The sequence below is a fragment of the Colletes gigas genome, unplaced genomic scaffold (genome assembly GCF_013123115.1).
Source record: "Colletes gigas isolate AHSC1104 unplaced genomic scaffold, ASM1312311v1 Colletes_gigas_Sc00018, whole genome shotgun sequence".
Lineage (NCBI taxonomy): Eukaryota > Metazoa > Arthropoda > Insecta > Hymenoptera > Colletidae > Colletes > Colletes gigas.
In genome coordinates, this window is record NW_025106647.1 from 3,296,333 (window position 1) to 3,320,900 (window position 24,568).

Sequence of the window (24,568 nt, forward strand, 5' to 3'; positions counted from 1 at the left end):
TTATCTTTTACGTTATTAAAATGGTACAAGTCGTACGGATTTTGTAAGTAAATATCACACAAATCAGAAAAGAAATCTTTGAAATAATCTTCAATTAATATTCGATACTAGTTCAATATAATTGTTTACCGACTGAATCGGATATTGATTTTCATAGAGCGTTCATTGGCGCTATTACCGGTACTGCTTCCACATTCTTGAACTACCCACATCATTTAAACCGGTTATTTGGTGTTAACGATGAACCAGACACCGAACAATCAAAAGAAAACCGCTCGCTTTGCGATAGTAAACAATGCCAAGAACTCGGTAGGTGAACTTCTTTTTCACATTTTTACTTTGATATTTGAAACATTTTTAGACCCTTTTTATAATTTAACACGAAAATAAAATAATATAAATATAATTACAATATTACTGTGTTTAAAATATTAGATGTATCGTTACAAGCTATTTTTTCAAAAGCCAATGAAAATATCGACTTTACTTTTTCTAAATTAGATTTAAAGATTTCTTTTATTAAAATTAAATTAAAAATATTTCATAGAAAAATCGGCCCCCTACATTATTTAAGTAAAAAGAAAAATATGTAGTCGATGTCTGTGAAATTTAATTATTATATCGCTGCTTTTGGTTTAATAGCTAAAATATTAATGGAAGGCATGGACGAATCTGTGGACCCGTGCGAAAACTTTTACGAGTACGCGTGTGGAAATTGGAAAGTACACAATCCACTTCCTAAAAATGAGAAAATTTGGAACTTGATGAAGAAAACTCAAAGCATCGTTGACAAACGCCTTTTAGGTTTGTTTGAATTCGGCATTCCGTTTAGGGTACACAATAGTACGTCCAAATGAGTCTTATCGTTCGAAACGTCTCTTTCTTTATAAATAAAATACCTTGCAAATAAATTTTATCGTTTCTGTTTGTTTCTTAAAATTCTGCATCGTATTCACAGACATAATAGAACAAGATCCAAGCCCTGATGATTTCTTAGGCCTGAGACTTACCAAACGAGCATACAAGGCTTGCATGAATGCAGGTAGTATTTTAAAGTTTATCTACGAAAGTTGATTGGAAGATTAGTGCAATTTGGGAAATCCTGATCTACGAGATATAAATTTCTCAAACGATTTACAGATGAATTAGACAAGAATGGACTTCAAGGAATCGTGTTCACCTTGGCGAGAGCAGGTGGTTGGCCATTGATAATGGAAGAAGATGAATGGGACGAGCAGATATATAAATGGCAACAAGTGGACGATTATTATGCGCGTTTAATAGGATTAAACAGTTTGCATGACCTCAGCGTCGACCTGCTTGATTGGGAAAACATGAAGGGAACATTATTGCGTGTAAGTTCGTATTGTTTCCATTAATTTAAACAATAATTGTAATATTATACGATACTCCAGGTGAATAACCCGCACTATCCGAAGGGGGCGGACAGACTCGTGGGTTACGATGAAGACGACATGGACGACAGCGACGAAATCAACGAAAGTGGAGAAGGCAGTCAGGAACGAGGCAGCGAGGAAGAACCTAACAGCGAAGAGATCGAAGTCGAGGACGAGGATGATAAATATCAGAAACAACTGCAGAGAAGAGCAAACAAAAGGACCAGTGTTCATCGAGGCAAGACGAAAGCGAGGAAGAGTACCGTGAGAAGAACTGCTCACAGTGTTCGTCAAAGCAAGGCGAAGTCGAGAGAAAGATCGCCGAAACGTATGCAAAGGTCTTTGGCTGTCGACAAGTCTCTGAGGAAGAGTATCGTGAGAAGTAAACGGAGACACGAAGTTGCAAATGATGACATGTATTTTGACGATGTGACGTATAACGCGAGTAACGACGATGATGAAGAGCACGAAGAAGACAATGAAGAGGACGAAGAAAATGGTAGTGGTAGTGGCGGTTACAATGATGATGATGAACAGTACGAAGAAAATGGTAGTGGTAGTGGCGATTACAATGATGATGACGAAGAGGACGAAGAAAATGGTAGTGGTAGTGGCGGTTACTATGATGATGAATATTATGAAAGAAAAAGAAAAGAGAAACAGGAACGAGAACGATTGAAGAAAGAATACGCAGAATACATATTAAATGTTAGCTTGGCGCTTACTGAAGCCACAGGAGTCTCGATACCGAAAGAGAAGCTCGAGGAAGATATTGGCGACTTGATTAACTTTCAGATAAGCCTCATAAAGGTATTAGACATGTTTTGGGTTTCAGAAAATATATATTTCATTATTGCGGATCTTTATGCAAATTGATATTTTTATTAATAGAATTAATGAAATGGGGGCTTTCTAGAGAGTTGTCTCAACCCCTAAATATAATAATTCGTATCTCACCTTAAGTATTTCTTGGATTTTTGCGTATTAAGTGTATTCTGCAGTTTTATGAGAATTAAAATTTCCCATAAATGCGTAAACATCCGCAGACTAATTATAATATAGTAATTGTTATTTTTACAGCTAATATACAAGGACGACCAAGGACAGAACTCCACACTTCGGTCGTTACAAAAGCTATACGACGATTTAAAACCTACTACGAGCAACGGCAAAGTAAATTTTATTCTGTTTAGAAAGCTGTTTGAATGTTTCTAAACAATTTCTTTTTTTAGATCGATTGGATCAAGAAAGTACAAGATTTGTTCGCCACAGGAGGAATGGAAATTGATGACAATGTGAAAATATTGATTCCATCTAACGGTTATATCAAGGGTTTTCGGAAGCTATTGGACAGAACACCTAGCAGAACAATCGGTACGAAGCATATGTGTCTATATAATAGTAAACAATTGACGAACGAGTGATGAAAGAATCTGTAAATAATTTGATACAGTGAATTATATACATTGGAACTTTCTGAGCAGAGTAATACAAGTTACTACGAAGGAAATGAAGGATCTGTATAATAATTGGTCACAGAAGGAAAAAGATCCCAACACGAGGTAATATTTGCAAGATATTTCCAAATATTTTTATGCTGAAGTAGCGCAACAAAATTGTATTATTAAGTAAACGTTAGTAGAATCTCGATGGTTGCAAGAAAATGGGATTAATTCTTAACCATTTTTATGATAAAATAGATAATTAAGTGTTCTGTTAGAGTAACCAGTGTATTTATAAATAAAAATTGCGCTTTTACAGATCAACTGAGTGTATCGAAGAGATAGATGCGAAATACTATTTGGGATACGAGTATATAAAACGCCATTTTCCTGATGAAATTTTGAAAGCGGTAAAGATTGTGTGCTTGAAAAATGTTATTTCTGATAGAATTTATATAGTCTTTCCTTAACTATTTATTTAAGGCGTTGGACATGATCGATGATATCGAAAAGGAAGTCGAGTATCAGATCAAAGAAGCAACTTGGATGAACAATGAGGCCAGACATTTTGTTTTGGACAAATTGATGTTCATGAAGAAAATGATCGGTTATCCGAAGCAGTATCGAAACAGTACCGTCATGAAAACTTATTTCCGAGGAGTGAGTTACTTCAAACCTGTACGCATACAATTTATAATTGTCTGCTAATCTTAAATCATCTTTTCAGCTCAGCATTACTCCGTCGCGTTTCGAAAACTTTTTAAGCGTTAAGAGATATACCAAGCAACAGGATCTAAAACTATACTACTCCATGGAAGAGTTTACTCTATCAGAGTTGTATGCTTTTTAACAATTTATTATATGTCGTGTAATGTTTACAGCAATTAAAAGAAGAAATTTATTCGCAGCCCAATGTTGAATCCCTTGGACGTGAATGCCTTCTTTGACCCCGTCATGAATACCATTGGTAAGTTCTGATATCAATTATTTTCTTAGCATCGTTCAAGACACGTTGTCGTTTCAGAAATAACAGCGGCAGATTTTCGGAGCCCATTGTTTGATTTCCACCATCCATGGTAAATAGGAATTAACTTTACAAATAAATTACTCCATTGTATCCAATATTAGTAATTATTACTATGTATTTATTGCATAGGTATAGCAACTTTGGTTTTATAGGACACGTCATGGCCCACGAAGTAAATCACGGATTCAATAGTGGGGGTTAGTTATTTTAAAATAGCTTATAATTGTTCCAATATTAACAATTAAGCAATGATTGCAGGTCTCGTGTTTGACAAAGAAGGTAATTTTATGGGATTACCGGATCCAATGCAAGAGGAATATGAAAAACGAGCAGAGTGTTTTGTAGCTCAATATACTAAATACAGCATGGAGGAAAATAGAACAGCAAATATTCCTTCAATGGTTGTTATTCTGCATTTTGTATTATTGTACACGAAATTTCCATAGTGCAAATCCTTTGATTCAACAAAGTTACTTATAACATGACATCCTTTCTTTACTTTTTTTAAATCGTTTACATTAGATTAGGTTTTTGCATCGAATGTTAACACAACTTTTCTTCTTTCACGCCTGTATTGAGTTATGTATTCTCGAAATAATGTCTTTTTTAATATTTCCTTGGCGTCAGATTTATGGCGAAGGAACTCAAGAAGAGAATATTGCGGATTCGATGGGCCTGCAAGTTGCTTTTAAAGCTTACCAACGAAGACAAAGAAAATGTGCGAGACCGGATCCCATGTTGCCAGGATTACAGAATTTTACCAACGAACAAGTTTTCTTTTTATCGTTCGCCAACGTAAGTTAATTTTCTTTTTCGCTAATTTAATTTCATTAAAAACATGAATATAATAGATATTTTATTCCTTATCTTTCCTGTAAGAGATATATTTTCAATAAAACTTTTGTCGAAAAAATTGAAAATCTGTACAGACACAATGTAATATTTTATAAATGTTTTGAAACTTTCAGATATTGTGCGAAGATATTGATCTAGAAAAAGCCAAGGAACAATTAATGAAGGACCAGCACAGTTTGGGACCATTAAGAGTAATTGGGTCTGTATCTAATTCTGAGGATTTCGCCAAAGCTTACAATTGCCCTAAAGGCAGTCCCATGAACCCCATAAAGAAATGTAACATATGGAAATAAAAATAATTTTAATAGAATTTGTACCACTCAAATGCAGTAATTGTGTATTAATAAAAAAATAAAATATATATTAATTTGGTGTCTGTATCATATCTCATCATATTAAATTAAAATTCTGTACTGTACCCTATGATTGATTTAAACACAAAAACACTATCTTAAATATTTAACTGCATATGTTGTATAACTCACGTACTACATGTAAATTAAATTTTTTAAATATAGAAAATAATTAAATGAAATTTTCTTTAATTTTTAAATGATAATGTTTAAACTTTTAATATTGTATTATAACCATACTTGGGTCAAAAGAAACTATTTGAATTGTATTGTATTACATAAATTTCAACAAGTAGCAAAAATACAAGTATTGAGGATGGCTTCTAGATATTTACTTTTTTATATACTAGTTTTTAATGAAACTAAAATGTTCACTATTAAGAATACCTTTTCTCTCTCAAGTAGAAATATAATAAACACAAAAACCATAACAGTTGGTTAGCATTACACAAATGCAATTTGTTGAAATAAAATAAATTTATGAAAAGTATTATATCTTTTAGAAAATAACGAAGAAAGTTATTTTTACAAAATATCTTTAGAAAATAGCATACGATTTTTGTACTTTATGTATTCATTTCAAAGTTACGACCGTCTTAAATCAGTGAGTTCCAATTTATGGAAATAATTATATGACACTTTCAAAGACAGTACTATAAACACCACCTCAACTCTATAACAATCTCATAAATATATGTAATTAAATTATTAATTATTAATTATTAATTAATTTAAATAAAATGTAATTAAATTATTTAAATACATTTTTTTCAATACTGGCTTATATTGTTATGCAGGATGGAGATCGCCAGCGTGTCTGATTGGTTATAGTATAATCTACTTCCTATAGACCTGCTCTGTTGGGTCTGATTAATTATAGTATAATCTCCTTATTCTTGACAGAGGAACGAATATAATTTGATTACGTTTGTAACGCGTTAGTGACTATTTGTATTAAAGTTCAGAAATTTACCATTGAGGATTGGAATTAAAAATTTACTATTGACATTTGAAAAAGTAAAATTATTGCAATATTATTAAAAATAAATAACTTTTCGTTTCGTTGAATTTCAGGTTGCTAAAAATTTACCAAAAATCAATATCCTGATTATACGTTAAAGTATATTATATTATATATTATAAAATTCAATTTATATACACAAACTTATCAACTGAAATTATTTTGAATTTTTTTTGTATAAATGTATCGTGCTTAGAATGCAATTTCGATTTCATTAAAGACATACTAATTTATTATTGTATGCCGAAATAAGTCGTAGCTGTTATAGTTAACAAAATATTAAATTTTAGATTGTTATTTACCATTATATTTTGTAACAGTGCAAAATTAAAAATAAAATCTTGTACTTGGAAAATTACGTAAAATAAAACTTCTATACGTTTATTAAAATAGAATAAAAATAGAATAACAAATATAATACATGAAAAATTCTACGCAAATATGGTAATAAATTATCATTTTCTAGAAACATACTACAGATTGTGCTTTTATAAAATCTTCTAAAACTATACTTACTATTCGTTTTACATTATATTTTATAAATGTTTTTGAATATAGACTTGTATAACTAAACAATCCATCTCTTTGTATAATTAAAATGTTAACAAATAAATTGCAGGTCGTGCTAAAGAAGTTTCGAAAATTAATATTACTGTTTAATATAGACTATCGAAATTGCGAAAGCCTTGTGTACGAGTATAATCATTAGTACTAACCGGAAGGAAATAAAATCTTGTAACGAACGAATTTCCTGGGTGCAACATTGAGATATTGAATCTGCAAAACACCGAGGACAGAGGATGTACGCATTTTTTATAACATATTATGCACGCTGTGTTATAAAATCTTATCAGAACATATCGTTAACAGTATCATGGCTTCTCCCAGTCTTCAATGGATATAAAGTTGTCAACTATCATTTTCTACATCCATTCTGCAAGAAGACAGTCTGGGTGTCGCCTCGACAGTCCAGCTCAGTCTTCGTCTAGTTTAGTTCTAATTGCGTTATCAAAATGATCCGATTTCTAATCCTGTAAGACGAAATGTTTACGACCGAATATTCTAAAAATGAATATGAAATTAATTCTGTAATAATTCTTGCAGAGTGTCTTTAGGCGCCATTATAAATGCCAGTTTGTTTGACATTCCTCGTGACTTGGAAAATCTTTTTGGTTCGAGACGAGCTGTTACTGTTAAAACGGAAAAGAAAGAACGTTCGGTATGCGAATCCGAAGAATGCAAAATAATTGGTAAGTACTAACTACACTATAAAACATTATGAAACAAAAATTAATAGGTCTATAAATTACAAAGACGAATTATTAGAATGGAAAGTAATTTTTACATGTTCAGAGATTTAGTTTAAATATATTAATGAATCATAACCATGAATTTTGAATCAATCTACGAAAGCTCACTGAAATTGGAATTGGAGTCTAATTTCGTTATTTTCAAGGTTGAAGGTCTATATTGAAAGATTATTTGACTCAAATAAAGGAAAGAGAAAAACTAATAAATTAAGTTCTTATGTAAAAAACTAAATACAAATAACAGCCTGCAAATAATTAATAATTGGTAATTAAAATTAATTTTCATTTAACTCCCGTAGTTTAGACACTTTGATGATACAATATAACTTTAATGATGCAATAACAAATTAAATAAATAAGAAATCGTAGGAATAATATGTGAATATTCTCCTAAATTTAATATTGTCTTATTATCAATACTATATAATAATTTAATGCAAATATTTCGTTCCTTAATTTGTTAAACTTGTATTTGGAATATATCAGGAACAAGGAAAAGCAAGTATCTCAGGATTCAATCATACTTTTTTAAACTCACTGCACGAATGTGAAATAAAAATCTTACTTAAAATTTTTGGTGATGCATTCTCTATTCTTATATTTAATTATTATGTATAAATATTTCCTTTGTTAACAGTTTCTTAAATTATGATTAAAACACATTTTGTTGTCTCTAAAATATAGCAAACGTGATTAAGGATGGTATGGACGAATCTGTGAACCCGTGCGACGATTTTTACGACTTTGCGTGTGGAAAATGGTCAAATAATAATCCTATTCCTGAAAACGCGACTTCGTGGAGTTTATGGGACATGGTGCAAAAGAAAGTTGAAAAACAGGTACAAGGTTAGTACTACAAATTCAGAAACTGATCTGTAACAATTTCTATAAGACTTATATTAACAGGAGAATATTTTATTTCTATAGTAATATCGCCTGAATTGTTTATGTCTATCTAAATAATATTGAACTAAACGTACTTAAATTTTTCCCAAATTTCCAGGAATAATAGAGGCTGAATCAAAACCCGATGACCTGTTTGCTGTGAAACTTGCCAAAAAATGGTACAAAAGTTGCATGGATGAAGGTATTCGTTAAAGTATCCTAAATCTCCTTAAATTACGTGTAAATGTTTTCTGAAACATTCAAAATATTTCGTTTTTTCTTTCGAACTAAACAAGTAACACAATTTAATATTGTGGAAACCGTTCCAAGTAAAAGCGTTAATTAAAATCTCAGTATCGTAACGAACACACTTATCTTCAATCAGCAGAAAAATTAAATAATCATTCCATAGAGGCACAAGAAAGGAGAGGTCTCGAACCACTATTGTCCACATTGTGGAGACACGGTGGATGGCCGTTGATAATGGAAGAAGGAGAGTGGGACGGACGCATATACAATTGGCAAATAGTTGACGACCAATTTGCACGTTTGTTGGGAATGAACTCACTTCATGATCTATCTTATCACCAATATACTTATGATGGCAACAGTTCGATAATAGTACGATCGTAATACATATTAAAAATATGTATCAGTATTACATAACTCACATTTCGAATTATTTCAGGTCAGAGACCCACATTTACCACCGCATATATACAAAATTCTATCTACGGACGATAACTCCGACACGGATAGCAGCGATGAAAACAACGAAAGTGGAGAAGGCAGTCAGGAGCGTGGAAGCAAAGAAAAAGAGGACGACACGAATGTAGACGACGATGAGGAAGATAGTGATAATGTAGAAGATGAAGAGAATAGTGAAGATAACGAAAGTAATGAAGAGAACGAAGAAGAAGATACGAACGAAGAGAGATTGCGAAAGAAGAAACTGGCCAGAAGGAAGACTCACAGACAGACGAGGAAAAGAACAAAAAGGGACATTATGAAGGCAATAGCGTTTCACGATATGCGCAAATATAGAAAACATGCCGAGCATAGTGTTCATCACAGTTCGAGGAGGACGAAAGGAACTTCGTCTAAACGTGGACATTCGTCTGTATCTCGTCACGATAAATCATCCACAAAACAGAACAGTTTGAAGCACAAAGAAAATAAGAAAAGCACGAATGATGATGTGCACAGCCGAAGGAATAGTAAGAGAAACAAAGCGGTAGGAAACCATGTTCATGAGAAGAAGACGAAAAACAAATCAAAGGGTACGTCTATGAAAACCAGTGTTCATAGTAATAAGCAGCATACACGGAGGAAGATTGATAGCAATCATAGGATTCATCACGTTGGACAAAAGACGAAAGTATCAAAACACGTAGACAATAGGATGTCTTCTAAGCGTAATAATGTTGAAAACGAAAGCAACAATGAGAACGATGATGACAATGAAAGTAATAACGAAGAGAGTGATAATAACAGCAACGATAACGAGATTGATAAGGAAAATAATGACGACAGTGTTAATGTTAGCAACGACGATGACGAAAATACTGAAGACGACAGTGCAGATGAAGATGACGACGAAGGCAACGATGAAGAAGACGACAGCAATGACGAGGACGATGAAGGAGAGGATAATGATAAGGAAGACGAAGACGAAGATGAGGACGTAGATAAAGAAGAAGAAAGGAGATTAGAGATAGAGAAATATAAAGACTATATATTTAATGTTTCTTTACTGCTTTCTAAAGCCAGAGGAATAGAAGTACCAAAAGAAAAATTGAAGACGGATATTGCAAGCCTGGTCGAATTCGCAATTAAATTGGCAGATGTAAATATATTGCATGACTTTAATTATTCCGCTTTAGATTTCAATTTATTTCGAGCAAGAAATAAAACGAAAAGATTTATTCAAAGATAAGAAATAAATTATTATTGGCGAGAAATTTATTTAGGAATTTTTATTCGTTATTTAAAGAATTGTGTGACATTAGAATAAATTATTTAATTAAATATTCAAATATTTTTTCGAATGAGAATTCTGAAGCACGTATTTCATTGTTTTAAACATTTCAAGCAGTTCGTGGGTGACTAAGATTAACATTTTTTAAGCTAATTAAATGCAATTAATTTTTTTAGCTTACACGTTTGGACCATGGACCCTACGAAACGACACTGGATTCTTTCCAAGAAATGTACGATTCTATGAATCCCGCTACAAGTGACAGCAAGGTAAAATATGTTGGCTATTAGCAATTTGATTTATAAAGTTTGGATAATAATTTCAGAGGTAAGACATAAAGTTAAAAAGAATTTAAGTAAACATTTACTGCAGCTAACTTGGTATCTGACTGACAAGAATTTAATATTTTTAAAATAACGAAAACTCTGGTGTAGTTAATTCAAATTAGGCAATCGAGTGCACATTACAAAGTGCAAATCACGCCAATCAAGTGTTTACAAACACTTTTTTAATGTTCTATGAATTATTCTAGTTTGTACCTTTGAAAATGACAGCACATATTTTTGATAATAAATGAAACTTACTGTTAGTCCGAATTTTCTTTATTATTTTTATATATTTATGATATCATGGAAATTGAACATATCTCATAAAATACTTTACTAAGAATAAGTGTGATGAGACAGAGAATTGTGATGAAGTAATTGATAAATATTTAGGTAAATTGGAGAAAAAAGGTGCAGAAAGTATTTGCAGAGGCAGGTGTGGACATCGATGGCAACCCAGACATCGTGATCGCCCGTAAATATTTCAAGAAACTTCCTGCTTTACTCGACGAAACTCCAAGCGAAACAATTGGTAAAACATAATATTTTTCGTCTGTTTCTATCTCCAATTTGTTTCAGTTGTTGAAACTATAATTTTTAGATAAAAACTATCTACGTTTGTTACAGTCAATTATATTCACTGGCTTTTCATAAGTAAAATGGTGGAAATGTCCACCAAAGAACTCCAAGAGCTGGCTGAAAATTGGTTCGGATCAAAGTACTATGAGTCCAGGTAATATTATTCTTCCGTTATTAATAATTGCAAAGAGATAAGAAACTATTCTATTTTATTTTCAATTTAGAGAGGAACAGTGCGTGCAACAAGTAGAATTGAGCTCAGTAATAGGGTACGAATACGTCAAAAAGCATTTCCCGGAACAAATAGCGGACACGGTACAAATTTAAAAAAAATAACAATATTACACTCTTCTAATACAATTTCGTAATCCTTTAGTATTATCTAAAACCTGTCATTTGTTTCCAAATATTCTATGTTGTTATTAAAGGCCAGAGATATGATCGACGATATACAAAAGGAAGTCGAGTATCAGATTAAAGAAGCAACGTGGTTGGACGAGGAAACGGAACACTTCATTTTAGATAAATTAGTGAACATGAAAAATCTAGTTGGCTATCCAGACTGGTATCGAAACACTACACTTGTGAAACAATACTTCCAAGGGGTAACTTTTCTTTGACTAATAATTAATTTCATAAAACTGAGTACATCCATTTAGACGATTCTTTGTAAAGGTTTCATTGAATATTATATTTATATTAACGTTAAGGATGTTGCAATAATTTGTTAATTGATATTAAAGCTCACGATTGGTACATCCTATTATGAGAATGTATTGAATTATATGAGATATATAAAATGGAAGAGACTGCGGCAAATAATAGAGACTGAAGATAACATCGAGTAAGATTAATATTAATATCAATTACGAGCGGATCCAAGGAGCAATAGTGACGATTGTAAAATATTATATTCATTGTTCATTTTACATTATACTCTATAAATATTTAAAATATAAATTATAACTAAATTTCAAGTATTGCAAAAGTCTGTTCAAAAAGGCTCCTGGATCTGTCTCTTATATCAATATTATACAAGAAGAGTTCAGGGGCATGAAAATTATTTTCAGGATAAAACTGAGTATAATTTGTAGTATAGTATATGTATACATAGTGTTCACAAAAAGTTTCACTTTAAAGTAACGTTATAATCACAATAATAAGTGTTTATGTCTATTATTGCCTATAATTATAATACAATTTTATACTGAAATTAAAAGCTATGTTCACGCCCTTGTGCTCTCCTAATTAGATCAGCAGTATTGACACATTGTTTTATAGGGAAATGGTAGACCCTCTTATGTTGAATGCTTTCTTCGTACCGACGGAAAATATTATAGGTACGTACATAAAATCAACATTTTCATGTCACAAAATAACAAACCTGGATTACACTTCTTTTACTTACACGCTCTTTATAAAATATTTGAAACAAATACTTAATTAGAGTGTTTTTATTTAACACAGCGATCACCGCGGTAGATTTCCAAAGCCCCTTCTTTGCTCTTAACAGACCATGGTAAATATTTTATAGTTCTACTATTTTATACCCCACGTTGAAAATAACGTAATTGTTAATCATAACGTGTAACCATTAGGAATGTTAATTACGGTATAATTGGAGTCATCATGGCGCACGAAGTGAATCATGGATTCGATGATTCTGGTAAGTTGTTGCAATTACAATTTTAAGTAAAGATACTTAACGATCAATGATTACCAGGTCGCCTCTACGATAGAAAAGGATCACCGATGGAATGGTTAGCAGCAATGGCTGCAGCTTACGATCAAAGAGCTCTGTGCTTCGTTGATCAGTTTAACAACTACAGTCTAGTCAAAGGGAAAAATGCAACGGTCGAGGTGGATATTATAACTCGTTATTATTAAAAATATAAGGAAATTTCTAAATACATAGAAATTCTATTTATGTACTCTTCTAAAAATTTTCCTGCCTGCATATGAAATTAATAATTTTTATCGATATCGCTAATGGTTCCCAAGAAATCAGTAATAATTTACGTAATCTACTCCGTAAGTTACATATATTAAACTGAAACGTAGAGTTTGTGTGTGTAGACATCATTAGAACGTTAAATAATACATGATTAATTTTCCAAACGATATAATCTTTCGCAGCAAAATATCTGATTGATCTATTTTACGTAACAATGTTAAAAATTTCAGGGGTATGGTAACCAAACGATAGGTGAAAATATCGCCGATACAATGGGCTTGCAGGCTGTATATAGAGCTTATCAACGAAGGGAACGAAAGTGTGTACAACCAGACCCAGCATTGCCAGGACTAGAGAAATTCAGCAACGATCAAACTTTCTTCTTGTCGTTTGCAAATGTAAGTTTCCACCATATTTATCAAATTAGAATTCGCAGGATTCAAAAAATCATCGAGAAGTGTCATCTTGTTCTATGATTTCCTGTCATCTTTGGGGCAATTTAAATATTTCTTCGCGATAAATTCATAGCTTCATGCATTTATAAAATCCAGACCCGCGTTTATGTATTTCCTCGGTGTTTTTAAACGATTTTTCATCGAGGCATTTTTTCAATGTACGAAATAAGTAAAAATTAATCGAAACAATGTCTGTTGAATACAATAGTTGAGATAAAGCGTACCAATCAAAACTTTTGTCCCGTTATTAAACAAATATTGGATCGTACGTTATCAAGGTGGAAAACAACCCGTTTTCTAAATATGAGTACACGAACGGACTTATTATACAACCTAATAGAACTATCTCAAATATTATAAATTTACTTACAGTTATGGTGCGAAGCTGAAGATCCTGAATTGACATTAAAAGTTGCCAAATACGACGTACATAGCACAGGACGTCTCAGGGTAATTGGTTCAGTGTCGAACTCAGAAGACTTCGCCAAAGCTTTCAATTGTCCTGTGGGCAGTCCCATGAACCCTGAAAAGAAGTGCAATATATGGATATAATTTAGTTCCATTTCAAAATTTGTAAACTGTTCCAGACTTCTATTTATAGTCTTAAAAGTTATTCAAAACTGAAATATAGCATACAATTTTATTTGTGTACTGTTTCTTTGTTTCCACGCTGACATGGATAACATACTTTGGTTTCAATAATTTATCGCATAAATATGTTGACAGTTTGTCTTACCTTCGAAGTTTCTTATCGTCAAACGTACCAATAATAATATAAAGTCGAAAACAATATTGAAAATAATTGCAAAGAAATACGTAAATATAATTTAATTGTATTTCCCAATTTTTAAACTATTCTAAGTTTTTATTTATTACCTTGGAAGTGTAATTTTGTTCTAAATTGAAGACAATTCTATTTGTGTACCATTTTAATAATTAATATCAATATACAGGGTGTTAGGCCAACCCTGGGGATCATTTTAATGGAAGATTCTAGAGTCCAAAATAAGACGAAAATCAAGAACATTAATTTGTTGATTGAGGCTTCGTTAAAAAGTTATTAACGTTTAAATTCCGCCTGTAGAACGGCAATTTGCGAATTTTTTTCTCGAAAGTGCGTAGGATTTCGGAGGTGTGTTTATTCACCAAAAATGATTGAAATTGACCCCCAATACCGAAAATAATTTTTCCAGATCGTTTTGAAATTTTTTAATTAAATTTTTTTATAACTTTTTAACGAAGCCTCAATCAAAAAAATGATATTCTTGATTTTTGTCTTGTTTTGGCCTCTAGAAACTTCCATTAAAATGTTTACCAAGGGTGACCGATCACCCTGTATGTCGTTCCAATAATTTTTTGCACAAGTATCGCTAAATTTTTAAATGCCTGCATTTTGAAACTTTGCATTACTTCCGGGGTCTCTTAATGGTAAACGTAATAATAAGAATATTATGAAATGAAAAATAAGTAATGAACTAAAATTTAATGTTGAAACAATTATAAAATTTATCTAACGTTAATTGTTAAAGAATCAATTGTAAATAGTGTACAACCTTACTTACTCTATATTTATTTTGAATTTATACGAGCGATATAAAATTTACAATAAAGGAGTAACTTAAAATGATTAATTGTAACAAAACAGAATAATAAATTTCCTTCAATAAATTATACTTGTACCTTACTTTACATTTTCCAAAACGAACCAGCAAAATGTCCTGTGACTTATGGATAATAATATATATACAATTGACCTAATAAATCAAATATGAAATGATCTAATGCGTCCAATTTAAAGAATATAAAAATCGAATAAGAATATGTATACAAAATATGGTAACAACTAAACCAAACGTACATGTTTGGTTTTGTGTATATAAAATTCAAATTGTTTGTTGTAATTTTCATTACTATATGTAACTATAATTTTTGCAATATTATGAACGCTGAGTTTTGTTAAACGATCAAGCTATGGATTCTTTTTTAAGACTCTTATCCATTTATTTCGAATTATTTCTCCACAAGCATCTATTTCAGCTCTTCAGTAATATCAATAACTAATTTTACTGATTCGTACAATATAAATTGTTTCCTTTCTAATTTTATTATGGTAACTGGTAATCACCGGAAATTAGTTGTTATATATTTTAAGTCATCAAATAATGTTTCATTTTTTATAACTTCTTGGGCTAATGTGATTCAATGACCTCGAAATAAATAACGATCGTTTTATTTCGTTTGAATAATATATATATTAAACAATAACTTTACTTTTCTTATACTGTGCACGTGCTTTGCACGTCCTTCGTCTTGTTAAAACAAGTTCCAGTGGCAATGAAACATTTGATAACTTTTATTATGATTATATACACACTCTAATTCTCTAGAACTGTATGCAAAATATGTAACATGCGCAAAAAATATGCAATATGTAAAATATATGCAACATCCAAGAAAAAGAATTATATATTTAAAATCATCTAACGATGAAAAAAATTTCTGTCTAAAACGCACAATTTTATTTATTCCCTGTAAACATATGCATTTCCACATACATCCTAGACTGCGGATCTTTATGCAAATTCATATTTGTATTAATAGAATTAATGGAACGGGAGGTTTGCAGAGGAACGTTTCAACCCCTAAACATAATAATTCGTATCTTATCTTAAATGGTTCTTATATTTTTGTATATTAAATGCATTCTCTAGTTTTTTATGAATTAAAATTTTCCATAAATGCATAATCATCCGTAATCTAGTCATAACTAACGTAGTTCCTGGATATAACATTGAGATACTGTTCTGTAAAACGCCAAGGACAAAGGATGGACGTAGAAACGTGTTGTACATCTTATCAGAACATATGGTTCGCAATATCGTGGTTTCTCCCCATTTTACATGCATATAAAATTCCCACTTATCGTTTCCTACATGCATTCTGCAAGAAGAAAGAGTGGATGTCGACTCGACAGTCCGCTCCAGTTTCCAAAATGATACGAATTCTGATTTTGTAAGTAGAAATTATTTTCAGTCGAACATTCTTAAACAACAATTCGTTGATTGAGCATTTATGAAGTTAATTGTATAAAAATTCTTTCAGAGTGTCTTTAGGCGCTGTTATAAACAGCGCTTTGATACCATCCTACATGGATTTCTCTCATGGTTTGGGAAGACTTTTCGGTACGAAAGGACTAGCTACAGTCAAAAAAGAAAAAAACGAACGGGAGATATGCGAGTCCGATGAATGCAAATTAATTGGTAAGTATTAACCACTATTAATCAAAAATTATTTCCACAGATCTTTAAAGCATTAATGAAAATTAAATGAAAATTCACAGCAGTGAACTAATTTAGTGTAATTTAAGGTACATTAATTAATGAAGTATACAAATTAATTACCTTGTTTGATTGAAAGTTTCGAACCTCAAAAAAGGAATTTTGTTGCAACCATTTCTAAAATTGAAAAGCTGCAAAGGACTTACACGATTTAATTAAGCAAAAAAAGCAAATAATATGAAGTTTATCCGTTTTCGATCATGTGGTGATCACGTAAAAATACAACTACAAATACAAATAATAAAAAAAATTTATTTTTTAATACTACGTTAACGTTTCATTATTGCTGGTTTTTAAACGACGTTTATAATTGAACATTGCGTTGTTTTTAAAATATAGCAAAAGTGATTAAGGAAAGTATGGACGAATCTGCGGACCCATGCGACGATTTTTACCAGTATGCATGTGGAAACTGGTCGAATATTAATCCTATTCCTGAAAATAGGACTTCCTGGAATGTATGGGACATGGTAGAGAAGAAACTTGAGAAACAGATTCGAAGTTAGTATCGATTATACAGATTTTATCTGAAACAATTTGTAATCAATTTAACACAAGTGCCCTATATTTTTTTTAAACTGTTGAATGAAATATTAAGTGTTAATTTAATTAAAAATAGCAATTTAAATTTTTGGCTGTTTCTAGAAATAATCGCAACTAAACCAAAATCCGACGACCTGCTTGCTGTGAAATTTGCCAAATTGTGGTACCAAAGTTGCATGGATGAAGGTATTAATAAAATTTTTAGATATTATAGTAACTATAACAGAATTTACTAATGCTAAGGCTATAAAGAAATATCGAAAATATTAGTAAATGAAATTAATTTCTATTTTTGTTATTTCAACACTAGAACTATCGACAATTATGGTATATTTATTTGCACCAAAGAAATTAAAATGATAGATATTTGAAGAAATATATAATGCAGTGGAAATAAATGTTTATTCTATCTTTTATAGAAAATTACGGTAAATTTTCAAAAATTCAGTCCAGTAAGTTTCTTACAATTTTTATTAAAAACTATCAACAATTTTTACCACTTCGGTAGTTGTAGTGTTAATAACAAATAAACAAATACTAACTAAAAATTAACTTCAACAACTACTCCGTTCGAATTTGAATAAAAATCACTTCTATTCAAAAATACTATGGGATCTGTGACATGACAACAGCTATTAACACGACTGATTTAAATTTCAAACAATAAAAATACTTAATATTATAAAACGGATAGTTTACACTGATAATTGTGCTATTTTTTACTGAGAAAAAACATATATGTATAATGGTGGGGATGATTCTTCCTAATACATCCAGAGCAAAATCTTTGTGTACAGAGTGTTCGGCCACTCCTGAGAAATATTTTAATGAGAGATTCTAGAAGCCAAACTAAGACGAAAATCAAGAATATCAATTTCTTGATTGAGACTTCGTTAAAAAGTTATTAAAAAATTAAATTACATTTCAAATCATTCTGGAAAAATTATTTTCGACCGCAGGGGTCAATTGCAATCACTTTTGATGAACAGACATATACCCGAATTCCTACGCACTTTCGAGAAAAAAATTCAGAAAATGTCTAAATTTTTCAGCGAAAATAAAAAATTTCAAATCGTTCTAATAAAATTATTTTTGGTTGCTAGGGTCAATTATAATCATTTTTGGTCAATAGACATACCCCCGAAATCCTACCCACTTCCGAGAAAAAAATTTCTTACCGAAAATATAATCTGTGGCCTGAGAAATGGCCCCGAAATTTCTTACATATCTTTAAAACGTCATAATTTTTGAACGGATTGAAGGATTTTAAAGTTTCAAAATGTGAACAACGCGTATTGTGATGGAGAATATGTAGCTATTCCAAACATGTTCGGAAAGTTGTTCCTTAACCCCGTAAGGTGTGAAAAACCCCATAAAAATGGTCCAATTTTCAAACGGCCATAACCCTTACAATAGTGAATATATTTCAATGAAATTTTTTGCTGAAGTAGTGCTCACGGGTGCCTACAAAAAAAGTATTAAAAACGAATTTTTAAGAAAAATCGACAGGTGGTAAATTTTTCGGCGGAATTAAGAAGTTTGAAATCATTCTGGAAAAATTATTTTCGGTTGCGAGGGTCAATTACAATTATTTTTGGCGAATAGACACATCCCTGAAATCCTACACACATTCGAGAAAAAAATTCGTGTAGGTGGACTTTTATTAATAATTTTGTTACTAACTTTTTAACGAAGCCTCAATCAATAAATTGGTATTCTTGATTTTCGTCTTACTTTGGCCTTTACAATCTCCCATTAAAATGTTTCCCAGGGGTGACCGAACACCCTGTATACGCGGTTTGTAACTGTTTCGCAGAAGCAGAAAGAAGGAGAGGCGTCGAACCGTTAATATCAACACTATGGAGACACGGAGGATGGCCGTTGATAATGGAAGAAGGAGAATGGGACGGTCTCATATACAATTGGCAAATAGTTGACGATCAATTTGCTAGTGTGATTGGATTGAATGCGTTGCATGACTTACGTTACAGGGAACTTTATTACGAAGACAATCGGACTCTAATAGTACGATCGTAATTCACGTTAAACCTGTCTATCAGGATAAGTCTATTATTTATTAGCTATGATAATCTCAATATTTCATACGGAGATTAGTAATTAATATTAGCTATACTATTTCCCAACATTTCAGATGGAGAGTAGTAATAAATATTAGTTACGATATTTCTCAATATTTCAGTTGGAGACTCCACATTTACCGGTCGGCATATACTCAATGCTGTCTGATAGTTTTTACCCTTCCTTGGATAGCAGCGATGAAAACAACGAAAGCGGAGAAGGCAGCCAGGAGCGTGGAAGCAAAGAAAGGCGGAAAAATGATAATGAAGATGATGATGATGTAGAAGATGAAGAGAATAGTGTAGATAACGAAGATAATGAAAAGAACGAAGAAGAAGATACGAACGAAGAGAGATTGCGAAAGAAGAAATTGGCCAGAAGGAAGACTCACAGACAGACGAGGAAAAGAACAAAAAGGGACATTATGAAGGCAATAGCGTTTCACGATATGCGCAAATATAGAAAACATGCCGAGCATAGTGTTCATCACAGTTCGAGGAGGACGAAAGGAACTTCGTCTAAACGTGGACATTCGTCTGTATCTCGTCACGATAAATCATCCACAAAACAGAACAGTTTGAAGCACAAAGAAAATAAGAAAAGCACGAATGATGATGTGCACAGCCGAAGGAATAGTAAGAGAAACAAAGCGGTAGGAAACCATGTTCATGAGAAGAAGACGAAAAACAAATCAAAGGGTACGTCTATGAAAACCAGTGTTCACAGTAATAAGCAGCATACACGGAGGAAGATTGATAGCAATCATAGGATTCATCGCGTTGGACAAAAGACGAAAGTATCAAAACACGTAGACAATAGGATGTCTTCTAAGCGTAATAATGTTGAAAACGAAAGCAACAATGAGAACGATGATGACAATGAAAGTAATAACGAAGAGAGTGATAATAACAGCAACGATAACGAGATTGATAAGGAAAATAATGACGACAGTGTTAATGTTAGCAACGACGATGACGAAAATACTGAAGACGACAGTGCAGATGAAGATGACGACGAAGGCAACGATGAAGAAGACGACAGCAATGACGAGGACGATGAAGGAGAGGATAATGATAAGGAAGACGAAGACGAAGATAAGGACGTAGATAAAGAAGAAGAAAGGAGATTAGAGATAGAGAAATATAAAGATTATATATTTAATATTTCTTCAGTACTTTCTAAAGCCAGAGGAATAGAAGTGCCAGAAGAAAAACTGAAGAAGGATATTGCAAACCTGGTCGAATTCATAATTAAATTGGCAGAAGTAAGTGAATTAACCCTTAAATATTGTTGTTCATTTCAACAGGAATCTGACCAGTTTCCTATTTAATTTTTGTATTATTATATTTGTAAAATGTTTATTCATCGATGCTGTAAATTGTATAAGTTTAATGCAATATTATTTATGGACAGTTAAAGCTTCAGTATTTTGAAAGAAATAATATGCATGGGTCAAAATGAACCGGGTATCCGTTGGGCAATATTATTATTACTAATTTAATTTTGCATTACACTACAACATTCTTGACCGTGAAGAAGCACAGTTCATTGTCTTAAATGTGTTCCATAATTGTTAATGAAACTAAGCAAGCTAGTTCAATTTAACGAATTTTTTTCAGCTTTCTTCTGTGGTTTATATCTACGATTCTAAAGAAATTTCAACAACACTTGATTCTTTCCAAGAATTGTACGACTCATTCAAACCTATTACAGCTAATAGCAAGGTAAGATGTTTTGCTTGGATAATGTTGTTTCAGAAAATATGATAATAGTGATTACGGAATAAAGAAAAGAAAGAATTTGTATAAATGCTTAAATTGACAAACCTTTGTATGGCTTTAATAACGTTTACATAAAATTGAAGTATAATTCAAATTGACCTTTTTATATCAATGTATATAAATATTTATAAATATGTAGAAACATAATATAAATCAAAATTACGATCTCTTATTACCAATTTTAATTTGTTTTTCTCTAAGAAATCATATAACTTCTTATATGAAGGTTGACAAAGAAATGATGCAACATAAAATGGATTATAACTTTGCTAACTATGCCATTTAAATTATTCGCATGTTTCATGAAACACTCGACAAAAAATAAGTATAATAGAGGAAATTAGGATGAAATAATGGATAAATTTTTAGGTAAATTGGAAAAGAAAAGTGCATAAATTATTTGACGAAGCAGGTGTAGAGATCAATGATGACGTAGATATTCTTATAAATACTCCTGAGTATTTTGAAAATCTTCGTTCGTTGCTTGATGAAACACCGAGCGAAACAATTGGTAACTTTCATATTTTAAATGTTTTTCTGATTGTTTCCAATCTTTATTGAATATAAACACATACCGTATTCCTTAATATAAACACAGTGCGTTTGTTACAGTCAATTATGTTCACTGGTATTTTGTTGAGAAACTAGCATATATCATAGAAGATTTGCGAGGAATAGCTGAAAACTGGATGGGAATGACGATATTTGAATCCAGGTAATGCGATTATTATGGTTCGAATAGTTACGAAGGAATATTAATATACTCTAGTTTGTTTTTAATTCGCTTTTCCGTAGAGAGGAACTATGCGTAGGACTTTTAGAAATGAATTCAATAGTGGGATATGAATACGTCAGACAGCATCTCCCGGAAGAGAGAGAGAAAATGGTATAAATTCCAAAAAAAGAAAAATACTTTTGATGCTCTCCTAATACAAAACTTCGTAATACTTTGTTATTATTTAAAAGCTGCCAATTGTCCTAAAATATTGTACGTTGTTATTATAGGCCAGAGATATGGTCGACGATATACAAAAGGAAGTCGAGTATCAGATTAAAGAAGCGACGTGGTTGGACGAGGAAACAGAACACTTCATTTTAGATAAATTAGTGAACATGAAAAATCTAATTGGTTATCCAAAGTGGTATTTAAACGATACGCTTGTGAAAAAACACTTCCACGGGGTAACTGTTCTCCGACTAATAATTAATTTCATAAAACTGAATACATCCATTTAGACGATTCTTTGTAACGGTTTTGTTGAATATTTTATTTATATTAATGATAAGGATGTTGGATTAATTTGTTAATTAATGTTAAAGCTCACGGTTGGTCCATCGTTCTATGAAAATATGCTGCAATACGCCAGATATGCAAAATGGGATAGTTTACGAGAAATAGAGGAGCAGGATGATGACGAGTAAGATCCTGCTTATTAACATTAATAACAATATTTCAAATCAGTACTGTAAGGTCTTAATATTTTACAGAGATGTCATGAATCCGCTTGAGTTGAATGCTTTTTTCATGCCGACTGAAAATTCCATCTGTAAGTACATTCAAAGATATATTATTACGTTACAAAACTTAAATTAGTTGTCTGGAAAAAAAACACAAAATAATATTTTTATTTCTCATAGCGATCACCGCAGTAGATTTACAGAGTCCCCTCTTTGCACTCAACAGACCATGGTAAATATTTTAAACGTCTACTGTATCGTACGCCATATTGAAATTTATGTTTTCTTCAATTCGTAACAATTTTTTATCAGGAGTGTTAATTATGGTATAATTGGGGTTGTCATGGGACACGAAGTGAATCATGGATTCGATGATTCTGGTAAGTTGTTGCAATTGCAATTTTAAGTAAAGATACTTAACGATCAATGATTATCAGGTCGCGTCTACGATAGAGTAGGATCACCGATGGAATGGTTAGCAGCAATGGCTGCAGCTTACGATCAAAGAGCTCTGTGCTTCGTTGATCAGTTTAACAACTACAGTCTAGTCAAAGGGGAAAATGAAACGATCGAGGTGGATATTATAACTCGTTATTATTAAAAATATAAGGAAATTTCTAAATATATAGAAATTCTATTTATGTACTCTTCTAAAAATTTTCCTGCCTGCATATGAAATTAATAATTTTTATCGATATCGCTAATGGTTCCCAAGAAATCAGTAATAATTTACGTGATTTACTCCGTAAATTACATATATTAAACTGAAGCGTAGAGTTTGTGTGTGTAGACACCATTAGAACGTTAAATAATACATGATTAATTTTCCAAACGATATAATCTTTCGCAGCAAAATATCTGATTGATCTATTTTACGTAACAATGTTAAAAATTTCAGGGGTATGGTAACCAAACGATAGGTGAAAATATCGCCGATACAATGGGCTTGCAGGCTGTATATAGAGCTTATCAACGAAGGGAACGAAAGTGTGTACAACCAGACCCAGCATTGCCAGGACTAGAGAAATTCAGCAACGATCAAACTTTCTTCTTGTCGTTTGCAAATGTAAGTTTTCACCATATTTATCAAATTAGAAGTCGCAGGATTCAAAAGATCATCGAGAAGTGTCATCTTGTTCTATGATTTCCTGTCATCTTTGGGGCAATTTAAATATTTCTTCGCGATAAAATTCATAGCTTCATGCATTTATAAAATCCAGACCCGCGTTTATGTATTTCCTCGGTGTTTTTAAACGATTTTTCATCGAGGCATTTTTCAATGTACGAAATAAGTAAAAATTAATCGAAACAATGTCTGTTGAATACAATAGTTGAGATAAAGCGTACCAATCGAACTCCAAAACTTTTGTCCCGTTATTAAACAAATATTGGATCGTACGTTATCAAGGTGGAAAACAACCCGTTTTCTAAATATGAGTACACGAACGGACTTATTATACAACCTAATAGAACTATTTCAAATATTATAAATTTACTTACAGTTATGGTGCGAAGCTGAAGATCCTGAATCGGCGTTAAGAAGTGCCAAATACGACGTGCATAGCACAGGACGTCTCAGGGTTATTGGTTCAGTGTCGAACTCAGATGACTTCGCCAAAGCTTTCAGTTGTCCTGTGGGTAGTCCCATGAACCCTGAAAAGAAGTGCAATATATGGGAATAATTTAAACATATTTATGTATTGAAAGTTCGACGTTTCAATTTACAATCTTAAAAGTCTAATGTTATTCAAAACTGAAACGAAGTACTTGTATACATTTATTCGTAA

General features: G+C 31.8%; 1 protein-coding gene across 1 annotated transcript; it reads left to right on the forward strand.

The window, feature by feature from the left end:
- Positions 1-24,568, forward strand: LOC122400529 (MATH and LRR domain-containing protein PFE0570w-like). Its single transcript, XM_043402053.1, has 37 exons — positions 1-43; positions 158-309; positions 643-804; positions 959-1,042; positions 1,141-1,355; positions 1,416-2,207; positions 2,478-2,570; positions 2,630-2,771; positions 2,851-2,959; positions 3,159-3,249; positions 3,323-3,499; positions 3,567-3,676; positions 3,748-3,806; positions 3,864-3,915; positions 3,996-4,063; positions 4,125-4,267; positions 4,494-4,661; positions 4,835-4,920; positions 7,200-7,345; positions 8,090-8,251; positions 8,409-8,492; positions 8,703-8,911; positions 8,979-10,136; positions 10,174-10,211; positions 19,738-20,806; positions 21,162-21,266; positions 21,693-21,834; positions 21,936-22,038; positions 22,119-22,209; positions 22,329-22,505; positions 22,644-22,741; positions 22,812-22,870; positions 22,962-23,013; positions 23,094-23,161; positions 23,219-23,355; positions 23,680-23,847; positions 24,284-24,568. The coding sequence occupies exons 1-37, from the start codon at positions 21-23 to the stop codon at positions 24,461-24,463; spliced, it is 6,972 nt and encodes a 2,323-aa protein (XP_043257988.1). The 5' UTR covers positions 1-20; the 3' UTR covers positions 24,464-24,568.

Coding starts and splice junctions, on each gene's coding strand:
- LOC122400529 (XM_043402053.1), top strand. CDS start 21: ATGGTACAAGTCGTACGGATTTT. Junction 10,212..19,737: donor CAAGAAATAAAACGAAAAGA/TTTATTCAAAGA, acceptor CTTGGATAGCAG/CGATGAAAACAACGAAAGCG. Junction 21,835..21,935: donor AACACCGAGCGAAACAATTG/GTAACTTTCATA, acceptor CGTTTGTTACAG/TCAATTATGTTCACTGGTAT.